The sequence below is a fragment of the Salmo salar genome, chromosome 04, assembly GCF_965601325.2.
Source record: "Salmo salar chromosome 04, fSalSal1, whole genome shotgun sequence".
Taxonomy (NCBI): domain Eukaryota; kingdom Metazoa; phylum Chordata; class Actinopteri; order Salmoniformes; family Salmonidae; genus Salmo; species Salmo salar.
In genome coordinates, this window is record NC_138294.1 from 892,501 (window position 1) to 910,000 (window position 17,500).

Consider the following 17,500-nt stretch of genomic DNA (forward strand, 5'->3'; position numbering starts at 1 on the left):
GTATACACTTTACTGTCTCTACCATCACCAGGTATGTATATATATATACACTTTACTGTCTCTACCATCACCAGGTATATATATATACACTTTACTGTCTCTACCATCACCAGGTATGTATACACTTTACTGTCTCTACCATCACCAGGTATGTATACACTTTACTGTCTCTACCATCACCAGGTATATATACACTTTACTGTCTCTACCATCACCAGGTATATATACACTTTACTGTCTCTACCATCACCAGGTATGATATTACACTTTACTGTCTCTACCATCACCAGGTATATATACACTTTACTGTCTCTACCATCACCAGGTATGTATATATATATATACACTTTACTGTCTCTACCATCACCAGGTTATATATACACTTTACTGTCTCTACCATCACCAGGTATATATACACTTTACTGTCTCTACCATCACCAGGTATGTATATATATATACACTTTACTGTCTCTACCATCACCAGGTATGATATATACACTTTACTGTCTCTACCATCACCAGGTATGTATATATATATACACTTTACTGTCTCTACCATCACCAGGTATATATACACTTTACTGTCTCTACCATCACCAGGTATATATACACTTTACTGTCTCTACCATCACCAGGTATATATACACTTTACTGTCTCTACCATCACCAGGTATATATACACTTTACTGTCTCTACCATCACCAGGTATGTATATATATATACACTTTACTGTCTCTACCATCACCAGGTATATATACACTTTACTGTCTCTACCATCACCAGGTATATATACACTTTACTGTCTCTACCATCACCAGGTATATATACACTTTACTGTCTCTACCATCACCAGGTATATATACACTTTACTGTCTCTACCATCACCAGGTATATATACACTTTACTGTCTCTACCATCACCAGGTATATATACACTTTACTGTCTCTACCATCACCAGGTATATATACACTTTACTGTCTCTACCATCACCAGGTATATATACACTTTACTGTCTCTACCATCACCAGGTATATATACACTTTACTGTCTCTACCATCACCAGGTATGTATACACTTTACTGTCTCTACCATCACCAGGTATATATACACTTTACTGTCTCTACCATCACCAGGTATATATACACTTTACTGTCTCTACCATCACCAGGTATATATACACTTTACTGTCTCTACCATCACCAGGTATATATACACTTTACTGTCTCTACCATCACCAGGTATATATACACTTTACTGTCTCTACCATCACCAGGTATGTATATATATATACACTTTACTGTCTCTACCATCACCAGGTATATATACACTTTACTGTCTCTACCATCACCAGGTATGTATATATATATACACTTTACTGTCTCTACCATCACCAGGTATATATACACTTTACTGTCTCTACCATCACCAGGTATGTATACACTTTACTGTCTCTACCATCACCAGGTATGTATATATATATACACTTTACTGTCTCTACCATCACCAGGTATGTATATATATACACTTTACTGTCTCTACCATCACCAGGTATATATACACTTTACTGTCTCTACCATCACCAGGTATGTATATATATATACACTTTACTGTCTCTACCATCACCAGGTATATATACACTTTACTGTCTCTACCATCACCAGGTATATATACACTTTACTGTCTCTACCATCACCAGGTATATATACACTTTACTGTCTCCACCATCACCAGGTATGTATATATATATACACTTTACTGTCTCCACCATCACCAGGTATATATACACTTTACTGTCTCTACCATCACCAGGTATGTATATATATACACTTTACTGTCTCTACCATCACCAGGTATATATACACTTTACTGTCTCTACCATCACCAGGTATATATACACTTTACTGTCTCTACCATCACCAGGTATGTATATATATATACACTTTACTGTCTCTACCATCACCAGGTATATATACACTTTACTGTCTCTACCATCACCAGGTATATATACACTTTACTGTCTCTACCATCACCAGGTATGTATATATATATACACTTTACTGTCTCTACCATCACCAGGTATATATACACTTTACTGTCTCTACCATCACCAGGTATATATACACTTTACTGTCTCTACCATCACCAGGTATATATACACTTTACTGTCTCTACCATCACCAGGTATATATACACTTTACTGTCTCTACCATCACCAGGTATATATACACTTTACTGTCTCTACCATCACCAGGTATGTATATATATATACACTTTACTGTCTCTACCATCACCAGGTATATATACACTTTACTGTCTCTACCATCACCAGGTATGTATATATATACACTTTACTGTCTCTACCATCACCAGGTATATATACACTTTACTGTCTCTACCATCACCAGGTATTATACACTTTACTGTCTCTACCATCACCAGGTATGTATATATATATACACTTTACTGTCTCTACCATCACCAGGTATATATACACTTTACTGTCTCTACCATCACCAGGTATATATACACTTTACTGTCTCTACCATCACCAGGTATGTATATATATATACACTTTACTGTCTCTACCATCACCAGGTATATATATATAGTATATATATATACACTTTACTGTCTCTACCATCACCAGGTATGTATACACTTTACTGTCTCTACCATCACCAGGTATATATACACTTTACTGTCTCTACCATCACCAGGTATATATACACTTTACTGTCTCTACCATCACCAGGTATGTATATATATATACACTTTACTGTCTCTACCATCACCAGGTATATATACACTTTACTGTCTCTACCATCACCAGGTATATATACACTTTACTGTCTCTACCATCACCAGGTATATATACACTTTACTGTCTCTACCATCACCAGGTATATATATATACACTTTACTGTCTCTACCATCACCAGGTATATATACACTTTACTGTTTCTACCATCAGTGTCAAGAGAACACTCTGGGCTGTCTGTAAATTCAGAGAGTTCTGTCTGGTCTCTGTCTGAGGAGTAGGGTTGATCTGAGCGTCATGCTAACTGGCTGGTTCCAGACACAGATGAGAGAACATCTCACTCCTGAACATTAGACTGGTCCTAACAGACCTCATCTCCAGGTCCTGGTAGAGCTGGTAGAGGGTGTTCATCTCCAGAACATTAGACTGGTCCTAACAGACCTCATCTCCAGGTCCTGGTAGAGCTGGTAGAGGGTGTTCATCTCCTGAACATTAGACTGGTCCTAACAGACCTCATCTCCAGGTCCTGGTAGAGCTGGTAGAGGGTGTTCATCTCCAGAACATTAGACTGGTCCTAACAGACCTCATCTCCAGGTCCTGGTAGAGCTGGTAGAGGGTGTTCATCTCCAGAACATTAGACTGGTCCTAACAGACCTCATCTCCAGGTCCTGGTAGAGCTGGTAGAGGGTGTTCATCTCCAGAACATTAGACTGGTCCTAACAGACCTCATCTCCAGGTCCTGGTAGAGCTGGTAGAGGGTGTTCATCTCCAGAACATTAGACTGGTCCTAACAGACCTCATCTCCAGGTCCTGGTAGAGCTGGTAGAGGGTGTTCATCTCCTGAACATTAGACTGGTCCTAACAGACCTCATCTCCAGGTCCTGGTAGAGCTGGTAGAGGGTGTTCATCTCCTGAACATTAGACTGGTCCTAACAGACCTCATCTCCAGGTCCTGGTAGAGCTGGTAGAGGGTGTTCATCTCCTGAACATTAGACTGGTCCTAACAGACCTCATCTCCAGGTCCTGGTAGAGCTGGTAGAGGGTGTTCATCTCCAGAACATTAGACTGGTCCTAACAGACCTCATCTCCAGGTCCTGGTAGAGCTGGTAGAGGGTGTTCATCTCCTGAACATTAGACTGGTCCTAACAGACCTCATCTCCAGGTCCTGGTAGAGCTGGTAGAGGGTGTTCATCTCCTGAACATTAGACTGGTCCTAACAGACCTCATCTCCAGGTCCTGGTAGAGCTGGTAGAGGGTGTTCATCTCCTGAACATTAGACTGGTCCTAACAGACCTCATCTCCAGGTCCTGGTAGAGCTGGTAGAGGGTGTTCATCTCCTGAACATTAGACTGGTCCTAACAGACCTCATCTCCAGGTCCTGGTAGAGCTGGTAGAGGTTGTTCATCTCCAGAACATTAGACTGGTCCTAACAGACCTCATCTCCAGGTCCTGGTAGAGCTGGTAGAGGGTGTTCATCTCCTGAACATTAGACTGGTCCTAACAGACCTCATCTCCAGGTCCTGGTAGAGCTGGTAGAGGGTGTTCATCTCCAGAACATTAGACTGGTCCTAACAGACCTCATCTCCAGGTCCTGGTAGAGCTGGTAGAGGGTGTTCATCTCCTGAACATTAGACTGGTCCTAACAGACCTCATCTCCAGGTCCTGGTAGAGCTGGTAGAGGGTGTTCATCTCCAGAACATTAGACTGGTCCTAACAGACCTCATCTCCAGGTCCTGGTAGAGCTGGTAGAGGGTGTTCATCTCCTGAACATTAGACTGGTCCTAACAGACCTCATCTCCAGGTCCTGGTAGAGCTGGTAGAGGGTGTTCATCTCCAGAACATTAGACTGGTCCTAACAGACCTCATCTCCAGGTCCTGGTAGAGCTGGTAGAGGGTGTTCATCTCCAGAACATTAGACTGGTCCTAACAGACCTCATCTCCAGGTCCTGGTAGAGCTGGTAGAGGGTGTTCATCTCCAGAACATTAGACTGGTCCTAACAGACCTCATCTCCAGGTCCTGGTAGAGCGGTGGGGGCCTCCAGCAGCGGCCTCGCCCTCTCCAGGTCCGGTGGCGGAGAGGGGCACCCGAACATTAGACTGGTCCTAACAGACCTCATCTCCAGGTCCTGGTAGAGCGGTGGGGGCACTCCAGCAGCGGCCTCAGCCCTCTCCAGGCCGGTGGCGGGGGGGTCCTCCGAACAGACGGTCCTCAGCCCATCTCCAGGTCCTGGTAGAGCTGGTAGAGGGTGTTCATCTCCTGAACATTAGACTGGTCCTAACAGACCTCATCTCCAGGTCCTGGTAGAGCTGGTAGAGGGTGTTCATCTCCAGAACATTAGACTGGTCCTAACAGACCTCATCTCCAGGTCCTGGTAGAGCTGGTAGAGGGTGTTCATCTCCTGAACATTAGACTGGTCCTAACAGACCTCATCTCCAGGTCCTGGTAGAGCTGGTAGAGGGTGTTCATCTCCAGGGTTAATGACTTTAATTGTGTCATCAGCAACACTTTAGTTCAGTCTTTTGACTGACTCCTGGTATAACAACAGAGATCAGAGCGTTCACAAATTCATTCCCTTATTCTGAGCTCTGGCTCTCTCAAAGCAGACTCTGACATCAGAGGAGATGGCCAGCGGGACCTTTCCAATCCATCCTGCATCTCTCTTTCTCTCTATGTCAGGACGTATCGTGGTTATAACCTGTCTCAGGGAGTGTCAGACGTCACTGTGGAGAATAACTTGTCAAGAGTCGTCTCTGCTGTGTCCCACGCTCTCACCTCCTCTACGTCAAGGGCCCTCACTGTGAGTACCACACACACACACACACACACACACACACACACACACACACACACACACCTCCATGTCTAGGGCCCTCACTGTGAGTGTCCTTGGTGTCCTCCTCCTCCGCAGGCCAGACGTCCATCCCTCCAGCCCAACATACCTCATTGTCTCATTTAGGAAACGTCTCCTTCTCTGCAGGTCATTCATGGAATTATCAATCTGTCTTTTTTTCCTTCCTGTGTAGTTTGGCTGCTGTGAGGCGCTGCATCTTCTGACCACCACCTTCCCAGCATGCACCTGGAGTACGGGCTGGCACTGTGGTTACGTCAGCTCCACCGTCACACACCCCAACCGATCCAACCTCAACCGCTCCCGGGCACGCTCACACAGGTACACACACACACACACACACACACACACACAGGTACACACACACACAGGTACACACACACACAGGTACACACACGCTCACACACGTACACACACGCTCACACAGGTACACACACACGCTCACACAGGTACACACACACACGCTCACACAGGTACACACACACACCGGTACACACACGCACTCACCCCTCAGTTTGGAGTTTGTATTTAATATTTCTCTCTCTCTCCCAGCCTCTCCCAGCCCGGCTCAGGCCCATTGGAGGAAGGGAAAAGGACTCTAACAGTAGGGATGGCTAACATGGTGTTATCTCTACTGTCCTCTGCCTGGTTCCCTCTGGACCTCTCTGCTCACCAAGATGCTCTGCTGCTGGCCGGGAACCTGCTCGCTGGTACGTACCTGGACACAACACACCTGGACACAACACCTGGATACACCTGGATACACCTGCTTGATGTTATTAGAATGTTTACAGAATGTTAACACACCTGTATACACCTGGATACACCTGCTTGATGTTATTAGAATGTTTACAGAATGTTAACACACCTGTATACACCTGGATACACCTGCTTGATGTTATTAGAATGTTTACAGAATGTTAACACACCTGTATACACCTGGATACACCTGCTTGATGTTATTAGAATGTTTACAGAATGTTAACACACCTGGATACACCTGGATACACCTGCTTGAGGTTATTAGAATGTTTACAGAATGTTAACACACCTGGATACACCTGGACACACCTGCTTGATGTTATTAACCTGTTGGTGACCCCTTCCCGTTCTCATCCCGTTAACGGGATTGATTTTGACAACAGCCAGTGGAAAATCAGAGCGCCAAATTTAAAACAGCTAAAAATCTCATAATTCCATTTTCTCAAACAATCAACTATTTTACACCATTTTAAAGATAAACTTCTCGTTAATCTAACCACATTGTCCGATTTCAAAAAGGCTTTACAGCGAAAGCATAAAATTAGATTATGTTAGGACATAAACTTCACAAGAAACACCACACAGCCATTTTCCAAGCAACTTGATGCATCACAAAAACCCAAAACACAGCTAAATGAAGCACTAACCTTTGACGATCTTCATCAGATGACACTCCTAGGACATTATGTTACACAATACATGTATGTTTTGTTCAATCAAGTTCATATTTATATCCAAAAACAGCATTTTACATTGGCGCGTAATGTTGAGAAATGTTTTCCCTCCAAACCTCCCGGTGAATGAGCACAATGAGCGCACATAGTACGTCAATTCTCATCGTAAACATTGATCAATATAGAAGTGTTATGCACAGAATTATAGATACACTTCTCCTAAATGTAATCGCTTTGTCAGATTTCAAGAAAGGTTCACGGCGAAAGCACAATTTGCAATAATCTGAGTACAGCCCAGAAGACACCAACAACAAGCAAACAGAAACCCACCATCTTGGAGTCAATAAAACTAAGAAATGACATTATAAATATTCACTTACCTTTGATTATCTTCATCAGAAGGCACTCCCAGGTACCCCAGCTCCACAATAAATGTTCGATAAAGTTCATATTTATTTCCAAATAATCCATTTTGTTCGCGCGTTAGGTTCACTATCCAAATCCACTACGCGCGTGCTTATTTAGTCCAGACGAAAAGTCAAAAAAGTTATACTACAGTTTGTAGAAACATGTCAAACGATGTATAGAATCAATCTTTAGGTTGTTTTTATCATATACCTTGAATAAAATTCCAACCAGACCTATCCGTTCTCTTTAGGAGTGAATATGAACTCAGCTCGCTCCCAAGTCCTTGCGCGTGACTGAGCCCATGCCTTATAATGGGACACCTACTTCCTTGGGCTGTTATTCCCTTCAAATTCACTGTAGAATCCTCAAACACCGTTCTAAAGACTGCTGACATCTAGTGGAAGCTTTAGGAAGTGCAAAATGAACCCTAAGTCACTGTATACAGCAATCACTTGAAAGGACTACAAGCACCAGACTTCCCACTTCCTGTTTGACTTTTTCTCAGGTTTTTGCCTGCCATATGAGTTCTGTTATACTCACAGACACCATTCAAACAGTTTTAGAAACGTCAGAGTGTTTTCTATCCAAATCTACTAATAATATGCATATTCTAGTTTCCGGGACAGAGTAGTAACCTGTTTAAATTGGGTACGTTTTTCATCCGGCCGTGAAAATACTGCCCCCTAGCCCTAAGAGGTTTTAAGGTGTTTACAGAATGTTAACACACCTGGATAAACCTGTATACACCTGCTTGATGTTTTATAATGTTTACAGAATGTTAACACACCTGGATAAACCTGCATACACCTGCTTGATATTATAGTGTTTACCTGTCCCGCGTTGTTGCAGCCTTTATAAAACCTTAGTACAACAATTGGTACACTCTTTACAGAACGTTAAGCACACCTTAACAAACCTGTCGAACGTTAGCACAACGTTATTACGACATAATTACAACATAAACACAGCGGTGTCCGGGAACCTGGTAACCTGACTGTACGTGTAGCCCATGTAACATGTATATCTAAAATGTATGTAGTTCTGTTCTTGTCTATTGATGTCCTGTATTATGTCATGGTTCATGTTTTGTGTGTAACCTCAGGAAGAGTATCTGCTGCTATAGAAACAGATAATGATCATAATAAACCCCAGGAAGAGAAGCTGCTGCTATAGAAACAGATAATGATCCTAATAAACCCCAGGAAGAGAAGCTGCTGCTATAGAAACAGATAATGATCCTAATAAACCCCAGGAAGAGAAGCTACTGCTTTAGAAACAGATAATGATCATAATAAACCCCAGGAAGAGAAGCTGCTGATATAGAAACAGATAATGGGGATCCTAATAAACCCCAGGAAGAGAAGCTGCTGCTATAGAAACAGATAATGGGGATCCTAATAAACCCCAGGAAGAGAAGCTGCTGCTATAGAAACAGATAATGGGGATCCTAATAAACCCCAGGAAGAGAAGCTGCTGCTATAGAAACAGATAATGGGGATCCTAATAAACCCCAGGAAGAGAAGCTGCTGCTATAGAAACAGATAATGATCCTAATAAACCCCAGGAAGAGAAGCTGCTGCTATAGAAACAGATAATGGGGATCCTAATAAACCCCAGGAAGAGAAGCTGCTGCTATAGAAACAGATAATGGGGATCCTAATAAACCCCAGGAAGAGAAGCTGCTGCTATAGAAACAGATAATGGGGATCCTAATAAACCCCAGGAAGAGAAGCTGCTGCTATAGAAACAGATAATGATCATAATAAACCCCAGGAAGAGAAGCTGCTGCTATAGAAACAGATAATGATCCTAATAAACCCCAGGAAGAGAAGCTGCTGCTATAGAAACAGATAATGATCCTAATAAACCCCAGGAAGAGAAGCTGCTGATATAGAAACAGATAATGATCCTAATAAACCCCAGGAAGAGAAGCTGCTGCTATAGAAACAGATACTTTTCCTGGGGTTTATTAGGATCATTATCTGTTTCTATAGCAGCAGATACTTTTCCTGGGGTTTATTAGGATCATTATCTGCTGCTATAGAAACAGATAATGATCCTAATAAACCCCAGGAAGAGAAGCTGCTGCTATAGAAACAGATAATGATCCTAATAAACCCCAGGAAGAGAAGCTGCTGCTTTAGAAACAGATAATGATCATAATAAACCCCAGGAAGAGAAGCTGCTGCTATAGAAACAGATAATGGGGATCCTAATAAACCCCAGGAAGAGAAGCTGCTGATATAGAAACAGATAATGATCCTAATAAACCCCAGGAAGAGAAGCTACTGCTATAGAAACAGATAATGATCCTAATAAACCCCAGGAAGAGAAGCTGCTGCTATAGAAACAGATAATGATCCTAATAAACCCCAGGAAGAGAAGCTGCTCATATAGAAACAGATAATGATCCTAATAAACCCCAGGAAGAGAAGCTACTGCATAGAAACAGATAATGATCCTAATAAACCCCAGGAAGAGAAGCTGCTGCTTTAGAAACAGATAATGGGGATCCTAATAAACCCCAGGAAGAGAAGCTGCTGCTATAGAAACAGATAATGATCCTAATAAACCCCAGGAAGAGAAGCTGCTGCTATAGAAACAGATAATGGGGATCCTAATAAACCCCAGGAAGAGAAGCTGCTGCTATAGAAACAGATAATGATCCTAATAAACCCCAGGAAGAGAAGCTGCTGCTATAGAAACAGATAATGATCCTAATAAACCCCAGGAAGAGAAGCTGCTGATATAGAAACAGATAATGGGGGTCCTAATAAACCCCAGGAAGAGAAGCTGCTGCTATAGAAACAGATAATGATCCTAATAAACCCCAGGAAGAGAAGCTGCTGCTATAGAAACAGATAATGATCCTAATAAACCCCAGGAAGAGAAGCTACTGCTTTAGAAACAGATAATGATCCTAATAAACCCCAGGAAGAGAAGCTGCTGATATAGAAACAGATAATGGGGATCCTAATCAAATACCACAATACCAAAGTTACAACATTCAGCTGTCGTAATACCCAACATGACACCAAGCTGTAACGTTCTCTCCAGCGGCGGCTCCAAAGTGTATGTGTAGTCCCTGGGCTGGGGAGGAGGAGGGAGGGCCAGTCCCCAGTAAGACAGAGGAGCCCTGGGCAGCGGTGGGGGAGCGCCCCCTGGTGGTCCTGGTGGAACAACTCTTCTCTCACATCCTCAAGATACTCAACATCTGTGCCCACGTACTGGACGACACTCCGCCCGGACCCGCCGTCAAGGTGGGTGTGTGTGTCTAAACAATGTGTAAATCAGAGATGCAAAGGGATAATCTGTCCCCCAGGCCACCCTGACCTCCCTAGCCAACGCTCCCTCTTTCAGTGTTGTCCTCTCTGTCCCGCAGGCCACCCTGCCCTCCCTAGCCACCGCTCCCTCTCTCAGTGTTGTCCTCTCTGTCCCCCAGGCCACCCTGCCGTCCCTAGCCAACGCTCCCTCTCTCAGCCCCATCAGAAGGAAAGGCAAGGAGAAGGAGGTAGCAGAGCCAAGCACCACTCCCATGAGCCCTAAGAAAGGCAGCGAGACCAACACTGGTACAGTAGTCCACTTCCTGACTTATTTTGCTCTGTAGGAAACATGTACACACTGACTTTAACTTCATAGAAACAATGGATTCTTTTTAACTTCAGTCCGTTTCTTAGTCCTTCATTAATGAACGATTTCAGTCAAAGGTACGAAGGTTTCAAACAGCAAAATGGTGTGAAGGATACATACCCAGCGCTTCAATTTACAAAGATCCCTCTCTTCATGACCTTTTGCCTTTTTCTTTCTGACCTTTGTGAGCAGGCAGGCCAGCGGACAGCGCCGGGTCCACCGCTAACGTCAACAAGTCCACAACCCTGGGAAGCTTCTATCATCTACCTACCTACCTCAAACTGTACGACGTCCTCAAAGCTACACACACCAACTATAAGGTACACACACACACACACACACACACACACACACACACACACACACACACACACACTCCTAGTCATCAACTACTTTGCCACATTCAAATGTTTTGGAGTTAATCTTTTCTGAATCACTGAAATATCAGAATAGTCAACCTGGATGTTTTGATGTGTAAAATGGCCGACATGACTTCTGAAACTTCTTACAACTGCAATTGTTCACTTACTACACTTGTTTTCTTATGTACTTGTCAATGTTTTTGTTGTTGTGGTACTTGTTGATGTTTGTTGTGTGTTTCCTAGGTGACGTTAGACCTCCACAGCACCAATGAGAAGTTTGGAGGGTTCCTGCGTTCTGCGCTGGACGTTCTGTCTCAGCTGCTAGAGATGGCCACGCTACACGACATCGGAAAGGTCAGAGCGACCATAATACACCTTTAGAAATGTGTTATAACACTCTTATTCATGTTCATAAACGAGTTATAACACTCTTATTCATGTTCATAAACGAGTTAACACTCTTATTCATGTTCATAAATGAGTTATAACACTCTTATTCATGTTCATAGACGAGTTATAACACTCTTATTCATGTTCATAGACGAGATAACACACTTATTCATTTTCATAAACGAGTTATAACACTCTTATTCATGTTAATAAACGTGTTGGAACACTTATTCATGTTAATAAACATGTTAACACTCTTATTCATCTTAATAGACGTGTTAGAACACTTATTCATGTTCATAAACAAGTTATAACACTCTTATTCGTGTTAATAAACGTGTTAAAACACCTTTCATATTGATAAGCTTAAGGGGATACTGCGAGATTCTGGCATTTAAGCATTGCTACTGTACATGTAGACCTCCAGTCATTGCGCTAGCGCTAGTTAGCATTGGCTCGCACAACAACATCTAACTTCCTTCATACTGGACACGGAGACATAAAAATGGTGTCCACAAGTTCATCTGACTGGGGAAGTAGATAAAGGGGCTTCGATGCCAGAATCTGATGTATGAAAGCATAACTATTATTAATTATATAATAATTAATATATTAGATACTAGTTAGTTCATAGTTGTAGTATAATGAGGTATTGATTAGTTAGTAGTTGTAGTACAATGAGGTATTGATTAGTTAGTAGTTGTAGTACAATGAGGTATTGATTAGTTAGTAGTTGTAGTACAATGAGGTATTGATTAGTTAGTAGTTGTAGTACAATGAGGTATTGATTAGTTAGTAGTTGTAGTACAATGAGGTATTGATTAGTTAGTAGTTGTAGTATAATGAGGTATTGATTAGTTAGTAGTTGTAGTATAATGACGTATTGATTAGTTGGTAGTTGTAGTATAATGATGTATTGATTAGTTAGTAGTTGTAGTATAATGAGGTATTGATTAGTTAGTAGTTGTAGTATAATGACGTATTGATTAGTTGGTAGTTGTAGTATAATGATGTATTGATTAGTTGGTAGTTGTAGTATAATGATGTATTGATTACTTGGTAGTTGTAGTATAATGAGGTATTGATTAGTTAATAGTTGTAGTATAATGAGGTATTGATTAGTTGGTAGTTGTAGTATAATGAGGTATTGATTAGTTGGTAGTTGTAGTATAATGAGGTATTGATTAGTTAGTAGTTGTAGTATAATGACGTATTGATTAGATAGTAGTTGTAGTATAATGATGTATTGATTAGATAGTAGTTGTAGTATAATGATGTATTGATTCGTTGATAGTTGTAGTATAATGAGGTATTGATTAGATAGTAGTTGTAGTATAATGAGGTATTGATTAGATAGTAGTTGTAGTATAATGAGGTATTGATTAGATTGTAGTTGTAGTATAATGATGTATTGATTAGTTGGTAGTTGTAGTATAATGAGGTATTGATTAGTTGGTAGTTGTAGTATAATGAGGTATTGATTAGTTAGTAGTTGTAGTATAATGACGTATTGATTAGTTGGTAGTTGTAGTATAATGATGTATTGATTAGTTGGTAGTTGTAGTATAATGATGTATTGATTACTTGGTAGTTGTAGTATAATGAGGTATTGATTAGTTCATAGTTGTAGTATAATGAGGTATTGATTAGTTGGTAGTTGTAGTATAATGAGGTATTGATTAGATAGTAGTTGTAGTATAATGAGGTATTGATTAGATAGTAGTTGTAGTATAATGAGGTATTGATTAGTCAATAGTTGTAGTATAATGAGGTATTGATTAGATGGTAGTTGTAGTATAATGATGTATTGATTAGTTAGTAGTTGTAGTATAATGATGTATTGATTAGATAGTAGTTGTAGTATAATGATGTATTGATTAGATAGTAGTTGTAGTATACTGATGTATTGATTAGATAGTAGTTGTAGTATAATGATGTATTGATTAGTTAGTAGTTGTAGTATAATGAGGTATTGATTAGATATGTGTTAGTTCGTAGTTGTAGTATAATGATGTATTGATTAGTTGGTAGTTGTAGTATAATGAGGTATTGATTAGATAGTAGTTGTAGTATAATGAGGTATTGATTAGACTGTAGTTGTAGTATAATGATGTATTGATTAGTTGGTAGTTGTAGTATAATGAGGTATTGATTAGATAGTAGTTGTAGTATAATGAGGTATTGATTAGTCTATAGTTGTAGTATAATGAGGTATTGATTAGTTCATAGTTGTAGTATAATGAGGTATTGATTAGTTGGTAGTTGTAGTATAATGAGGTATTGATTAGATAGTAGTTGTAGTATAATGAGGTATTGATTAGACTGTAGTTGTAGTATAATGATGTATTGATTAGTTGGTAGTTGTAGTATAATGAGGTATTGATTAGATAGTAGTTGTAGTATAATGAGGTATTGATTAGTCTATAGTTGTAGTATAATGAGGTATTGATTAGTTCATAGTTGTAGTATAATGAGGTATTGATTAGTTGGTAGTTGTAGTATAATGATGTATTGATTAGTTGGTAGTTGTAGTATAATGAGGTATTGATTAGATAATAGTTGTAGTATAATGAGGTATTGATTAGATAATAGTTGTAGTATAATGAGGTATTGATTAGATAATAGTTGTAGTATAATGAGGTATTGATTAGTCAATAGTTGTAGTATAATGAGGTATTGATTAGTCAATAGTTGTAGTATAATGATGTATTGATTAGATAGTAGTTGTAGTATAATGATGTATTGATTAGTTAGTAGTTGTAGTATAATGATGTATTGATTAGTTAGTAGTTGTAGTATAATGATGTATTGATTAGATAGTAGTTGTAGTATAATGAGGTATTGATTAGTTGGTAGTTGTAGTATAATGAGGTATTGATTAGATAGTAGTCGTAGTATAATGAGGTATTGATTAGTTAATAGTTGTAGTATAATGAGGTATTGATTAGATAGTAGTTGTAGTATAATGAGGTATTGATTAGTTAGTAGTTGTAGTATAATGAGGTATTGATTAGTTAGTAGTTGTAGTATAATGAGGTATTGATTAGTTAGTAGTTGTAGTATAATGAGGTATTGATTAGTTAGTAGTTGTAGTACAATGAGGTATTGATTAGTTAGTAGTTGTAGTACAATGAGGTATTGATTAGTTAGTAGTTGTAGTACAATGAGGTATTGATTAGTTAGTAGTTGTAGTATAATGAGGTATTGATTAGTTAGTAGTTGTAGTATAATGAGGTATTGATTAGTTAGTAGTTGTAGTATAATGAGGTATTGATTAGTTAGTAGTTGTAGTATAATGAGGTATTGATTAGATAGTAGTTGTAGTATAATGATGTATTGATTAGTTAATAGTTGTAGTATAATGATGTATTGATTACTGTTGTCTGATCCATCAGTGTGTGGAAGAGATCCTCAGCTACCTGAAACTCTGCTTCTCCAGAGAACCTCTGATGGCGACTGTCTGTGTTCAACAGGTCTGTACTGTACGGTGTGTGTGTGGTGGTCAGTGTAATGTGTTCAACAGGTCTGTACTGTACGGTGTGTGTGTGGTGGTCAGTGTAATGTGTTCAACAGGTCTGTACTGTACGGTGTGTGTGTGGTGGTCAGTGTAATGTGTTCAACAGGTCTGTACTGTACGGTGTGTGTGTGGTGGTCAGTGTAATGTGTTCAACAGGTCTGTACTGTACGGTGTGTGTGTGGTGGTCAGTGTAATGTGTTCAACAGGTCTGTACTGTACGGTGTGTGTGTGTGTGGTGGTCAGTGTAATGTGTTCAACAGGTCTGTACTGTACGGTGTGTGTGTGGTGGTCAGTGTAATGTGTTCAACAGGTCTGTACTGTACGGTGTGTGTGTGGTGGTCAGTGTAATGACTACTGTACTGGTCAGTGTACTGTGTGTGTGTGTGGTGGTCAGTGTAATGACTACTGTACTGGTCAGTGTACTGTAGTCTCTAAGACTCACCACAGAGTGAGACTGGTACCTGCCGACAGGGACTGAGAGATATCGGACTCCCTGTGCGATGGTTCCATACAAAACACTAACGTTCATAAGAGCGTGTCTGAAGAGACTGTGTGTGTGTGTGTGTGGTGTGTGTGTGTGTGTGTGTGTGTGTGTGTGTGTGTGTGTGTGTGTGTGTGTGTGTGTGTGTGTGTGTGTGTGTGTGTGAGAGAGAGAGGTCAGTGTGTGTGTGTGAGAGAGAGAGGTCAGTGTGTGTGTGTGTGAGAGAGAGAGAGAGGTCAGTGTGTGTGTGAGAGAGAGGTCAGTGTGTGAGAGAGAGGTCAGTGTGTGTGTGTGCGAGGTCAGTGTGTGTGTGTGCGAGGTCAGTGTGTGTGTGCGAGGTCAGTGTGTGTGTGAGAGGTCAGTGTGTGTGTGTGTGTGAGAGGTCAGTGTGTGTGTGTGTGTGAGAGGTCAGTGTGTGTGTGTGTGTGTGTGTGTGAGAGGTCAGTGTGTGTGTGTGTGTGTGTGTGAGAGGTCTGTGTGTGTGTGTGTGTGAGAGGTCAGTGTGTGTGTGAGAGGTCAGTGTGTGTGTGAGAGGTCAGTGTGTGTGTGAGAGGTCAGTGTGTGTGTGAGAGGTCAGTGTGTGTGAGAGAGGTCAGTGTGTGTGAGAGAGGTCAGTGTGTGGTCAGTGTGTGTGTGAGAGGTCAGTGTGTGTGTGTGAGAGGTCAGTGTGTGTGTGTGAGAGGTCAGTGTGTGTGTGTGTGTGTGTGAGAGGTCAGTGTGTGTGTGTGAGTGAGAGGTCAGTGTGTGTGAGAGGTCAGTGTGTGTGAGAGGTCAGTGTGTGTGAGAGGTCAGTGTGTGTGAGAGGTCAGTGTGTGTGTGTGTGTGAGAGGTCAGTGTGTGTGTGAGAGGTCAGTGTGTGTGTGAGAGGTCAGTGTGTGAGAGAGGTCAGTGTGTGAGAGAGGTCAGTGTGTGTGAGAGAGGTGTGTGTGTGAGAGAGGTGTGTGTGTGTGTGTGTGAGGTCAGTGTGTGTGAGGTCAGTGTCAGTGTGTGTGAGGTCAGTGTCTGTGAGAGAGGTCAGTGTGTGTGAGAGAGGTCAGTGTGTGTGTGTGTGTGTGTGTGTGTGTGTGTGTGTGTGTGTGTGTGTGTGAGGTCTGTGTGTGTGTGTGTGAGGTCAGTGTGTGTGTGTGTGGTCAGTGTGTGTGTGTGTGGTCAGTGTGTGTGTGTGAGAGGTCAGTGTGTGTGTGTGTGTGTGTGTGTGTGAGGTCAGTGTGTGTGTGGTCAGTGTGTGTGTGGTCAGTGTGTGTGTGTGAGAGGTCAGTGTGTGTGTGTGAGAGGTCAGTGTGTGTGTGTGAGAGGTCAGTGTGTGTGTGTGAGAGGTCAGTGTGTGTGTGTGAGAGGTCAGTGTGTGTGTGTGAGAGGTCAGTGTGTGTGTGTGAGAGGTCAGTGTGTGTGTGTGAGAGGTCAGTGTGTGTGTGTGTGTGTGTGTGTGAGAGGTCAGTGTGTGTGTGTGAGAGGTCAGTGTGTGTGTGTGAGAGGTCAGTGTGTGTGTGTGAGAGGTCAGTGTGTGTGTGTGTGAGGTCAGTGTGTGTGTGTGAGGTCAGTGTGTGTGTGTGAGGTCAGTGTGTGTGTGTGAGGTCAGTGTGTGTGAGAGAGGTCAGTGTGTGTGAGAGAGGTCAGTGTGTGTGAGAGAGGTCAGTGTGTGTGTGTGTGTGTGTGTGTGTGTGTGTGT

The 17,500-nt window shown here is 41.4% G+C and overlaps 1 protein-coding gene and 1 non-coding gene across 2 annotated transcripts in view; both read left to right on the top strand.

Moving 5' to 3' along the window:
* LOC106596941 (huntingtin) overlaps positions 1–17,500 on the top strand; it is a 132,081-nt gene that overhangs the window by 73,931 nt on the left and 40,650 nt on the right. Inside the window, exons 23-30 of the mRNA XM_082973969.1 lie at positions 5,436–5,556; positions 5,783–5,928; positions 6,160–6,317; positions 10,509–10,711; positions 10,894–11,020; positions 11,274–11,401; positions 11,687–11,797; positions 15,229–15,306. Coding sequence (XP_082830095.1) covers positions 5,436–5,556; positions 5,783–5,928; positions 6,160–6,317; positions 10,509–10,711; positions 10,894–11,020; positions 11,274–11,401; positions 11,687–11,797; positions 15,229–15,306 — 1,072 coding nt within the window. The remainder of the gene's footprint in view (positions 1–5,435; positions 5,557–5,782; positions 5,929–6,159; positions 6,318–10,508; positions 10,712–10,893; positions 11,021–11,273; positions 11,402–11,686; positions 11,798–15,228; positions 15,307–17,500) is intronic.
* On the top strand, positions 15,736–15,865 carry LOC123744324 (small Cajal body-specific RNA 14). Its single transcript, XR_006770902.1, has one exon.